The sequence below is a fragment of the Coenobita brevimanus genome, chromosome 79 (assembly GCF_032717465.1).
Source record: "Coenobita brevimanus isolate Jiangsu-jjx chromosome 79, ASM3271746v2, whole genome shotgun sequence".
NCBI lineage: Eukaryota > Metazoa > Arthropoda > Malacostraca > Decapoda > Coenobitidae > Coenobita > Coenobita brevimanus.
In genome coordinates, this window is record NC_137032.1 from 7,279,940 (window position 1) to 7,292,397 (window position 12,458).

General features: G+C 42.4%; 1 protein-coding gene across 1 annotated transcript in view; it reads right to left on the minus strand.

Moving 5' to 3' along the window:
* LOC145408995 (methyl farnesoate epoxidase-like) overlaps nt 1–12,458 on the minus strand; it is a 94,455-nt gene that overhangs the window by 62,358 nt on the left and 19,639 nt on the right. The window contains exons 7-8 of the mRNA XM_080279566.1: nt 1,513–1,627; nt 1,051–1,231 (exon numbers count right to left, since the gene is read on the minus strand). Of these exons, the coding sequence (XP_080135692.1) occupies nt 1,051–1,231; nt 1,513–1,627 (296 nt within the window). The remainder of the gene's footprint in view (nt 1–1,050; nt 1,232–1,512; nt 1,628–12,458) is intronic.

Genomic DNA, 12,458 nt, shown 5'->3' on the forward strand with positions numbered 1-12,458 from the left:
CCATGACCCACCTTTCCACGAAATTTTATTGAAATTCATGTAGAACTTTTTGAGATATTGTGTGGGATACTCCAGATCCGGATCTGCCCTCAAATTAGATCATTTGATCCATGGGCCATGCCCCACCCTTCCACAAGACTTCATCATAATCCATTCAAATTTTTTTTAGTAATTCCGGATCTGGATTCATGGATATTGGATCCGGATCCGCTCCCAAATATAATCAATTCTTTTTTGGTCCAAGACGTACCTTTCAAGGAAATTTCATTGAAATTCATTGAGAACTCTTGGAGATATTGTGAGGATCCGGATCCGGCCAAAAATTTAATCATTCCTTGGACTATGTCCCACCCTTCCACAAAATTTCATCAAAATCCATTCATAACTTTTTGAGTAATCCTGCTAACAGACAGACAAACAAATACACAAAGAAACCAACGAGGGATAAAAGATAACCTCCTTGGTGGCGGTAATAAAACGAACTGCGAGTTAATAGAGTTAAGAGAGGATATGGGCAATGGACTGACATTGCCTTCGAGCGGAGCAGCCAGTGCAGTCGCCGAATGTGGTGCCTTACTGGTTTCTGTCAGACTGTATATTCTGACTGGAATCATCAACGACCTGACCTCAGTCAGGATCATTTATTTCCTGGAACTTCTCCTGCCATGCTTTTTATGCTCCTGTTGTGTGCCCAGAAAGGCTTGTAATGAACTTAACAATATCCTTATTACAGTTAAAAAGATAAGATGAGCAATCGATAACATTTATTTATTTATTTTTTTTGTTGGGGGGGGGGGCAGGCTTCCTCTGTAATAAAATTAACTACATTAAAGTATAGGAATATTACTGGTAGTTCACAGGTCTTTAATCTTCACATAGTTATTTTAATTTTACATAAATATTTATTTGCCAGCGAAATTTGATGTAGTTAGTTCATCGCTCTAAAAATGTGTTTAATGAAAACAGTCCTGCCTGTGTCCACAGGTAGGATAATAGCTTCATTCCTCCATCCATAGTGGATAATCAGCAGAAGGTCTGGTATGAACTCACTTATGTTTGTCGTCTAAGGATGGTAAGCGGTTGCGTCCCACCACCTCATCCAGTTCCTTGTATATGGTCTCTGCTACGTGTGGGTGAAGGATGACCATGAGTAGTGCGAAGGACACTGTAGATGAACTCGTCTCCACTCCCGCACTGAACACATCCACACATACTGCCAGCAGCTGATCATCTGAACAATACAATATTTACAGCAAGTAAAGTGGAAAGAACCAGTCTCATATTACTCCCTCAGAAGTGCAGGGAGCTTGCTAGCTGTGGAGCCTGGAAAAGTACGTGAAGTGATTCAGTTTGGAAGAACTAATCAACGTTCATTCTTATTCTCCTTCTTATTTATAATGATAACAATGACAATAATATGCTTTGCCATAATGATGATATAGGCAGTAGCCTGACTATTTATGCATTCAAATACATTATCCTCTACCTATTGTCTAAATTAGGTTGACATACCACTGAACGTAGTGTCAGGATTTTTGTCTTGTTTGTTGATTTCGTTGAGGTAAATGTCGATAAAGTCCCTTGGGTTGTCTGGGTCTAGCGTGGCCTTGTGTTCATCTATAGCTTTCTGGTGACATATAGACAAAGCATGCATCATCATCATCATCATCATCATCATCCTTTTGTTGGCCTATTATTCCCACATTATAAGATGGGGCAGGGTATAGAAAACAGGGAATGTGAAAGCACAAAAGAGCTTATCAACAACATACACAGTGATGTAGACCACACTCATTTAAACACATTCAAGTTCCAGGATTCATGCCAGAAAAACACGGGCCTAACCATCTGAACACATTAATTTGTAATATTTGTCCTTACAGATGTCCTTCACGTTACTTGTTTCATACTGTTCTAAAATTACTATGGCTATGAACATAATTATAACTGTTAGCTAGTTTTATGCTGCCAATTTAGTGCAGTTGCGAGGGTGTGTAGGAGGTTGGGAGTGAAAATCAGTCTCATAATTAATGAAATATTGACTTACATCTTAACCTGGCATTTAGTAGAACGTGCCTTAAAAATCTGCTGATTATATATATATATATATATATATATATATATATATATATATATATATATATATATATGTACAATCATTGGAATGAAAAATAGCATGGTACGTCATATGTCTACGTGTTCAGAGAGCGCCTACTAATGAACTAAATACTAATGGTAATTAAATGCCCAATGTATTTCAGACAAACTATGATCATTTATCAGTGATTGGTCAACTAATAAAAAAAGACAGGTAGTAATGAATGGCGAATCAGCAGATTGGCTAAAACTAACTCGAAGAGTTACTCAAGGTTCATTTCTGGAACAAATTCTTTTCTCCTTTTATATCAATGATATATAAATGTTGTTTTATATAGAAGAGAAACTTGCTGATGACACGAAAACTAGAGATCGAGTAAATTTCCTAACAAGATTCCATTTGTGCAACACAACCTGCGTAAGTTAATTATGATTTCATGTTTACTTATCAGCTAATGCTATTAAAAAAAAATATATTGTTTGTCTTCTGAAGTGTTAAATATTCTTTCTTTTTTTGTCGTCTCTGAAATTTCCACGTTAGGCGATTTCATCATTCACCAAGGCCTTTGACACACTTCTATCACTGTTCCACATGTTGAACAAGCCAACACATTTTCTAACCCTAATGACCTAAAGCAGTTTGAGAAGCACCCTATTCCTTTCCTTGGCTGCATTGGAATGAAGACCGAATACTTGCAGTTTTCTCACACCTAAACATTCGTACTGTTAGGGGTATAGCCCTTCCTGATGACAACAACCTGCTTTTGTAAAATCTTTCACCCTTGTCTGCAAACTTGTACCTTTCTTACTTACTGGAGGTATGCTCTCGTTCAGCCAATCCCAAGGAAGGGTGACCTACCCCAGGCCTGTGACTATCGCCTAGTAATTTTAAAGTCTTGTGTTGTCAAAAGTTTTTACATATTCTTAACAGGAACATGAGTAGGAAGACGACAACGAGCGTAGAAACGAATATTTATTATCCAGACTTTTCGACATTGAAAATGTCATCATCATTGACCGAAAACGGAATATGAAAAATAGTAAAAAAAAGAACACTAAAACAACCTTTCACAAAACAGCGTAAGTGAAACAACCATATACACAATAAATACGTTTTAAAAAGGGGGGGGGGGTTGTGGAGGGGAACTAAAACAGTTATGTTACATAAAGAGGTCCAGCAGACGTTGTGTTTTTTCGAGATGGGTTTTGGGTCTAAATATGCAGTGATGGAAGCAATCTTAAGTTACTATTTGATGTACATGATAATATTTAAAAATACGATTTCTTTTTAAGTCTGACATCGCAAGATTCACAAAGGTATGTTCCTGCTGAGTGAGGAGGGGACCTTAATCATCGGCCTGTCCTTTTTTTTTTTTTTATAATGCGAGGAAGAAGGAACCAAAGGCCATGAGCCCGCAGTAACAGTTCCCTCCAAGAGAAAAACAAAATACAATAGAGAGCCAAATTCAAGATCCGATCATTTTGAGATGCCTGGACACACTGCGTTTGAAAGACTGGAGATCATAGGCAGCAGGAAATACAGACAGAGGGAGACAGTTCCAGAGTTGACCTGTTGCATAAATGAAAGACTGGGAGTAACGGTTAACTCTTGCATTAGAGAGCTGGACAGAAAAGGGATGAGAGTTTGCTGCCAGACAGGTGCTACGCGCCCGTCGTAGAGGTGGAGGAATGCAAGCAGACAGTTCAGAGGAGCAGTGACCATTAAAGTAGCGATAGAAAAGAGATAAAGATGCAACAGTGCGGCGAAGAGACAGAGGTTGAAGGGAGTCAGTAAGAGGAGGAGAGTTAATGAGACGAAAAGCCTTTGACTCCACCCTATTGAGAAGAGCTGTATGTGGGGAGCTTCCCCACACATGAGAGTTGTACTCCACACAGGGGCAGATAAAACCCCTGTATAGAGTCAACAATTGTGCAGGGGTAAAGAAAGAGCGGAGTCGGCTTACAACACCTAATCTCTTGGAAGCAGATTTTACAAGAGATGTAATATGATCTTTCCAAGATAAGTCCCGAGTAAATGAAACCCCAAACATGTTCAAGGATGATGCAGGATTAAGCTGAATATTATTAAACATTAGTGGGTATACCTGTGGAAGATTTTGTCGGGTTGATAGGTGTAAGAACTGAGTCTTAGATGCATTAAAAACAACCAGATTATTTTTACCGTAGTCAGAGATACGAGCCAAGTCAGACATTAGGTGTGCCATAGCCTCATCCCTTGTTTGTTGAAGTAACTGTTGAGATGGGCATTGCGGGAACCGAATGGAAAGGTGAAGGATGGAGTCATTAGCGTATGAGTGGATAGGGTAAGATGTACAGCTTAGAAGAACATTGATGAATAAAAGGAAGAGAGTTGGTGATAGGACAGAGCCCTGAGGAACACCACTGCTGACAGATCTAGGAGAAGAACGATGGCCGTCTACAACAGCGGCTATAGAACGACCAGAAAGGAAGCAAGCGATGAAGGCACAGATAGAAGGATAGAAACCGTAGAAGGGCAGTTTGGAAATTAAAGATTTATGCCAGACTCGATCGAAAGCCTTTGAGATGTCAAGTGCAATGGCAAAGCTTTCGCCAAAGTCCCGAAAGGAGGATGACCAGGAGTTTGAAAGGTAGGTGAGAAGATCGCCAGTGGAGCGTCCCTGACGGAACCCGTACTGACGATCGGAAAGAAGGTTGTGATAGGAAAGATGCCTTAAAATTTTTCTATTGAGAATTGACTTGAAAACTTTTGAAATACAGGACGTTAAAGCAATTTGACGATAGTTGTAGGGTTGGGAGTGGTCACCCTTCTTTGGGACTGGCTGAATGAAAGCAAACTTCCAGCAAGAAGGAAAGGTACAAGTTGACAGACAAAGGCGAAAGAGTTTGCCTAGGCAGGGTGTAGGCACAGAAGCACAGTTCTTGAGAACAACAGGAGGGACCCCATCAGGCCCATATGCCTTGTTAGTACTGAGGCCAGTGATGGCAGAAAATACATCAGCTGAAGAAATTTTAATGTCAGCCATGAGGAAGTCAGAGGGGGGAACTGATGGAGGAACAGCACCGGAATCATCTAAGGTGGAATTGGAGGAGAAAGTCTGTGTGAAGAGATCTGCTTTATCAGTAGAAGAAATAGCTACGGAACCATCAGAGTAGAAAAGAGGAGGGAAGGGTGATGAGGTAAAGTTGTTAGAAAGATTTTTGGCAAGGTGCCAGAAGGAGCGGGAAGAATTCGAGTTGGAGAGCTGAGAGCATTTGGTATGGATGAAATCATTTTTAGTAGAGCGAAGAACAGACTTAGCACGATTCCGGGCAGAAAGGTAAAGATGATGTGATTCAGGGGTGGGTTGGCTCCGGTACTTTTTATAGGCCCTCTCCTTGTTGCAGACGGCCATGGAAGCAATAATCATTCCAGGGAAAATCAAAGAAGTACTGCCTGAGGGCCTCCCAGTCCGCGGCTCCAAAATGCCACAGACGACGTTCCCCTGGAGGGTCCACAGGCTGTACCGGAGTGATAGGACAGGTTAAGGTAATAAGGTTGTGATCAGAGGAGCCCAACGGAGAGAAAAGATTAACAGAGTAAGCAGAAGGATTAGTTGTGAGGAAGAGATCAAGTATGTTGGAGCTCTCTCCATGGCGGTCAGGGATACGGGTAGGGTACTGTACAAGCTGCTCTAGGTCATTAAGGATAGAAAAGATGTAGGCTTGTTCACCAGATGGATCAGTGAAAGGAGAGGAGAGCCAAAGGTGGTGGTGAACATTGAAATCTCCTAGAATGAAGATTTCAGAGAAAGGAGAAATGGATAGAATGTGTTCCATCGTCGAAGTAAAATAGTCGAAGAATTTTTGATAGTAGAATTAGGATATAAGTAAACAGCACAGATATATTTAGTTAGAGAATGACAGGAAAGCCGAAGCCAGAGTTTAGAGATTTCAGAAGAATCGAGTTCAGGAGCACAAGAGCAAGATAAGTCGTTGCGTATATATACACAACAGCCACCTTTGGCTTTGAAATGAGTATAGAGAAAGTAGGAGGATACAGAAAAGGGTTTGCTGTCAGTTGCCTCAGACAGCTGAGTCTCAGTTAGAAAAAGAAGGTGAGGTTTAGAGGAGAGGTGGTGCTCAACAGAGCGAAAGTTAGAGGAAAGGCCGCGAATGTTGCAGAAATGAAGAAGAAGAGAGTCAGACAGTGGTTCTAGGCACGGCGAGTCATCACCGGGAGAGGGGCGGATGGTGGGGCATTTATGGTCCCCCCCCTGGGGACTCCGAGGCTTGGTGATGAGACGCCATAATTTTTGACTTTTGAATAGGAAGTGTAGTGTGTACTGTGCATGTAGTTTGGTGTAGATAGTTAGAGAAATTTGTACTGGAGAGCATGCTGGCCTACTCTCTGTGTAACTGAGACACTGAAAAAGTTCAGCAAAGGGGGATGGTCAGGAACTAGTCCTGAGGGCTGATGAAACGGGAGCTCCAGCACTCCCTGTCATCAGCTTTCCATCCACCTCGGGAGTACTGCCCTGCTCGACTGGTGCTACAGTCTACTCCTCATATATATATATATAGATAGATAGATAGGTAGATATATATATATATATATATATATATATATATATATATATATATATATATATATATATTATATATATATATTATATATATATATATATATATATATATATATATATATATATATATATATATAAAGGCTTCATCCTAAGTCCAAGTGGTTCTCCTGTACACCACATGTCACCACTTCGGCGCTAACACCCACCTTCCACAGTGAACACATGCTACGGGTGTCTCATACAAGACTGGTGTACTTGTATTAGCGGGGGTATTATCACGACATGACGGGTCTTCTGGTAAATCAATCAATCATTTCCTGTGGCACCCTCGGGGATGCATAGGGCCTCAATGAACTCACACCACCACATCCTATCTTGTGCTAACTCCTCAAGATCTCCCCAACACTCATCTCCAGCTTCCCGTCTCATAGTCCTCACCCACGTCTCTTTAGGCCTTCCTCTACCTCTCCTACCAAGTGCCACCCACTCTGGTGTACCTCGTACTATTCCCTATCTCCTATACACATGTCCTAGCCACTTCCATCGTGAGAATCTAACATATTCATCGATCGGCTGCACTCCCGTTATTTCTCTGATTCTACCATTTGGTATCCTTTCCCACCACTTAACTCCTAATATTCTTCTAAGTGCTTTATTTTCAAACACCAAGAATTTATTTTCCATAGTCACTGTGCTGTACCAAGACTCGTGTCCATAAATTAAGATACTTCTAATCATTACCTTATAAAGTTTGATTTTTGTATGCACAGAGAAATTGTTATTATTCCAAATATTTTTAAGCATTCCCATTGCCTGATTAGCCTTCTTTAATCTTTCCTCGAATTCAAAGTTCAAAGAACCATCCTTGGCTAAATAAGTACCTAAATATTTAAACCTATCAACTTGCTTTACAACCATACCTCCAATTACACATTCCTGCGCATTTTCCATATTCATATTGATTATTTCAGTTTTTCCACAATTAATAACCAAACCCACCTTGCGACCTTCACTCACCAAACAGTCCAACACTCTCTGCATCTCTTCTGGCCCATCACAAATCAAAACTATATCATCTGCATAATCTAAATCCAAAAGTTTCCTGTTCTCTCCCCAAAGTATACCTGCACCGGTTTCTGTTCCAACGCGTTTCATAATGTAATCAATTACCAATATAAATAGTAAAGGCGATAGAACACCATCTTGAATTACTCCGGACTTGACTTCAAACGAATCACTCAGACAACCATCAACCATCACTTTACAAAATGTGTCCTCATGCATGTTCATAATGACCCTCACAAACTCCTCTGGTATTCCATAATGTCTCATGATCTTCCCCATAGTCTCTCTCGAAACACTATCAAAAACCTTTTGAAAATCAACAAAACAAAGACTTAACGGTACTCTCATTTCATTAACTTGCTGCATCAAATGCCTGACTATAAAGATCTGATCATTGCAACCACGTCCCTTTCTAAAACCAGCCTGTTCATCCCTCAGAATACCCTCAACCACCGGCTCCAACCTATTTAACAACACTCTACTGAAAACTTTCAAAGCTATCGGTGACAAAGAGATCCCCCTCCAATTACCACATTCACTCAGGTCTCCCTTCTTCGGAACTTTAACAATTACACCATTCTTCCAAATTGATGGTAGTAACTCCGTCACCCTTATCTTATTGAATAGCTTGGTCAAGATCATTATTAATCTATCCCCCTCCACTTTAAACATTTCCGGAAATAAACCATCCTCCCCTGGTGCCTTATTATTCTTTAACTGTTTTACTGCTTTCTCCACTTCTGCAAGCCTCAACTCTCCTGTTTCTATATTTAAATATTCCTGAGCAGACGGTATATCCTCTTCTGGTGGTATTGGTCTATTAAGAACTGTCTCAAAATGCTCTTTCCATCTATTTTTAATATCTCCATCTTTGGTCAATAAATTTCCTTCCCTGTCTCTAACTGGTATTTCCTTGCGTTTACCTGCATTACCACTCAGTTCTCTAATCGATTCATATGCTATTCTTTGACTCTGTCCATCATTTTTGTTTATTAAGGATTTTTTCAAATCCTTAAACTGTTCCCTATCTCAGCCGGGATTCGATCCTGGGTCCATTAGGAATGCAGGTCGCTTCTCTACCGATTCAGCCACCTCAATATGAGAACGATAATAAAAATTTCTACACGAGTAAAGATCCAGGCACCTCTCCCTCGGAATTTTGTGTTGTTTTGAAGTCGCATAATTGTTTCATATTGCACAGACATTGAAACTGCTATCCCATCCAGGGTGTATGATAAAATATATATATATATATATATATATATATATATATATATATATATATATATATATATTATATATATTGTTACGGTGGCGCCAGCCGGGGCTATTACAAAAAAGACAACAAGTCAGCCTTAGATGATCGGCCTCCACTGCGTTGCAAAAATAACGCAGACCCGGCACTGACACTCCGCAAACTAGAGAAAAACTGCGCAACGGAAAGGTACTTACTTAAGAACGCAACACTCTGTACTGTGATAATAAAACGGAACAGCCTACCTATAGATCTAGCCTACTATCGTCACTACCGGAAGTAATACCGCCCGAGACAGTATACAGGAACACCTCCCACTTACTTCCGGTGGTGACGACTTCTACTTAACCCGTGTCCAAGGGGGAACGCAGTTAATGGCTCACGATAGTTCTCACTAGCCTTGTGCAAAGAGATGGGATTAAACAGTGTAGGGGTTAGGGGTGTGTGTGTATGTACGTGTGTTGGGGGAACGTTAATTAAGGCAGCGAGAAACTACGGTGAGCCAGACTGGCCCTCCAAAGACAACAAGGTCACAAAACAAAATAAAATAACTACTTTCCTCAGTCAGCAACAAAAGAATAAAAATAAACTTAAATGAAAACGCCAGCTCGGCAGAAAAAAATGACTGGGGAGAGAGTGTGCACACACGCACGATACGGAAGCTAGCTGGGAAGAGACTGCCTCTGATCAAGGCTCGTGCACGGCCAAGCGCGAACGCATAATCAAATTAATTAATAAGAACTTATATTCGTGCCCCTCTCTCTCTCTACAATAAACTGGTACTTCTAATGCAAGCAAAATCATTAAATATACTGGTAGCTCACATAAGACAATCAAAATAATCAAATGCATACTCAGCATGGTATAAAATAAAATTGCCCTCAGTGGCGGGAACGAAAGAAACAAAAGAATTTGTAGCACTCGCTAATATAAACTCCGCGAATGACGCGGATACATACTGCATAATCCCCCTAGCCCAGCTGTAACGCCTGCATCCGTGGGAACGGAAAGGCGGACAACGTAACACGCCCTTCCCCAAGGGAAAATTTTGAGCCCTGGATCAAAATTTTCGAATCAAGACCCATCTTGTCCACGGAGTCATCGACCCGAGGTAAAGGATAAGCATCGGTCTTAGACAGTGAATTAACTTTCCGGAAGTCCACACACAACCTAACCTTCCCATCTGGCTTCGGCTGCAAGGTAACTGGTGAACTCCACTCACTGAAACTCCTCTTGATCAATCCATGGTCCAACATATACTTGATCTCATTATCGAGAGCTTTCTGTCTGATAGGGTTGATGCGGTAAGGAGCTAATTTTACAGGCTTACTATCCCCAACGTCAATGTCATGAGTAGCCCAAGTTGTCAATCCCAGTGAATCTCCAAAAACTTTCGGATGTTTCCATAATCTGTTGCACAGCTCTTCTCGCTTTACTGGCTCAAGGTGTCGCAATTTCTCCACCAGAGCTGCATAACCATTGCCCTCCCATAGGTCAGCTGGTAACATCTCACCACGACTAAGCACTTCCTCCTGCTCCTCCAACTCACTACCAACCACCAAAACTACAGGAGCGCTCTCCCTGGTTCCCTCAACGTCCACTCCAAAGTCACCTTCCAGGGACTGTGGCTGTAACCCTGGTCCACTACTCACATCACCGGCACCAACAGCTCCCTCCACAGCACGTTCCCTTGATGCCACGTCCTCCCTTCCCCGTCCTTCACATCCCAGGTGAGAGACATCAGCAGTCATCCCACAATGAGAATCAACTGGGCGGTAGTATGGCTTCAACAGATTAATGTGGCACAACTGAGTACTCTTCCGCCTATCTGGGGTAACAATTAGATAGTCAAGTTCCCCAACTCTCTTCTTCACAATATAAGGACCACTGAATCTAGCTGCCAGAGGTTTTCCTTGCATGGGCAGCAGTGCCAAAACTTCATCTCCTTGCTTAAACTCACGACGTCTGACCTTCTTATCGTAATGAGCCTTCATTTTCGCTTGAGCCCCGATTAGATTGTCACGGGCAAGCTCTAAAGCGCAATGCAGTCTCTCCCGAGTGCTGCAGACATAGTCAAGCAGGGATTCCTGGTTGCCAGATTTGTTGTTACTCCAGGCCTCTCGCACCACATCCAAGGGACCACGAACTCTGTGCCCAAACACTAACTCATTGGGTGAAAACCCTAACGACTCAGTTGGTACCTCTCTCACTGCAAACATAACAAAGGGTACCGCTAGGTCCCAATCCTTTCCACTATCATAGCAGAAGCTGCGCAGCATGATCTTTAAGATCTGATGATGCCTCTCCAGGGCACCTTGTGACTGCGGATGGTAGGCACTGGACAAAATGTGTTTGATGCCCAACTCTGTCATTGTCTGCTTAAACAAATTAGATGTAAAATTCACTCCACGGTCTGACTGCAACTCCTTGGGCAGGCCAAAATGAGTAAAGAACAGGATAAGTTGCTTGACTACTGACTTCGCCTGCATGCTTCTGATTGGTATAGCCTCTGGGTATCGCGTTGTAACATCCATTATGGTTAACAAATACTTGTTTCCAGCAGAAGTAGGAGGTAAAGGGCCCACGATATCAATGATTACCCGGGTAAACGGAGGTTCAACTGCAGGAATGGGAATCAAAGGGGCCACAGGAAGAACTTGATTAGGCTTGCCCACTATCTGACACGTGTGACAGCTCTTGATGTACGCAGCAACTTGTCCCGGCATACTTGGCCACCAAAAATTATATCTTAAGCGCTGCACTGTCTTTCTGTTTCCCAAGTGACCCGCTAAAGGTCCCTCATGTGCTAACTGTATTAACGGCACCCTATACTGCACAGGAACCACTACCTGCACTAACTCACCCACTCCTCCATCCACCGTGGCGCCAGTGGGCGTCCATCGGCGATATAAAACATTGTCTTTAATCAGGAACTCCTCCTTACCACACTCCACACTTCCTTCCTCCCCTACTCGAGCAAACAAGGGCTTTAATGTTACATCCTCCTGTTGCTTCACCCTCAATTCTGCTGGCCCAACACCCGCCAGCTCTACTGAGGACTGAGATAAGGGACTGGTCGGGACACTGGATTGCGAAGGGCGATCAATCTCAGCGTCACCTCTAGTACACTCGACAGGGGGAGGAATGTCAGACTCCACACTGACATCATCATCATCTCTACCCTCAACAGTGACACTCTGTTCCTCAGGCGAGTTTGACGGTGGTCCTGCATCCCCGCAGTCGACCCCAGCGTCCTGAAATTCTCCTAATTCAGTCGATGGGCTGGGTTCAGTCTCCACACAGACACACTCAACACCACCTCTAGTGTCCTGAGTGGGAAGTGGGGCACGCATTCCCACTCTCCTCACCCACCACAGCAACACTCTGCTCACTAGGTTCCTCCATTGGTGGCCCTGCCTCATCACAGTCGACCCCAAGAACCTGTGACTTCACCAGTTCTTCCTCCCGGGCTGCAA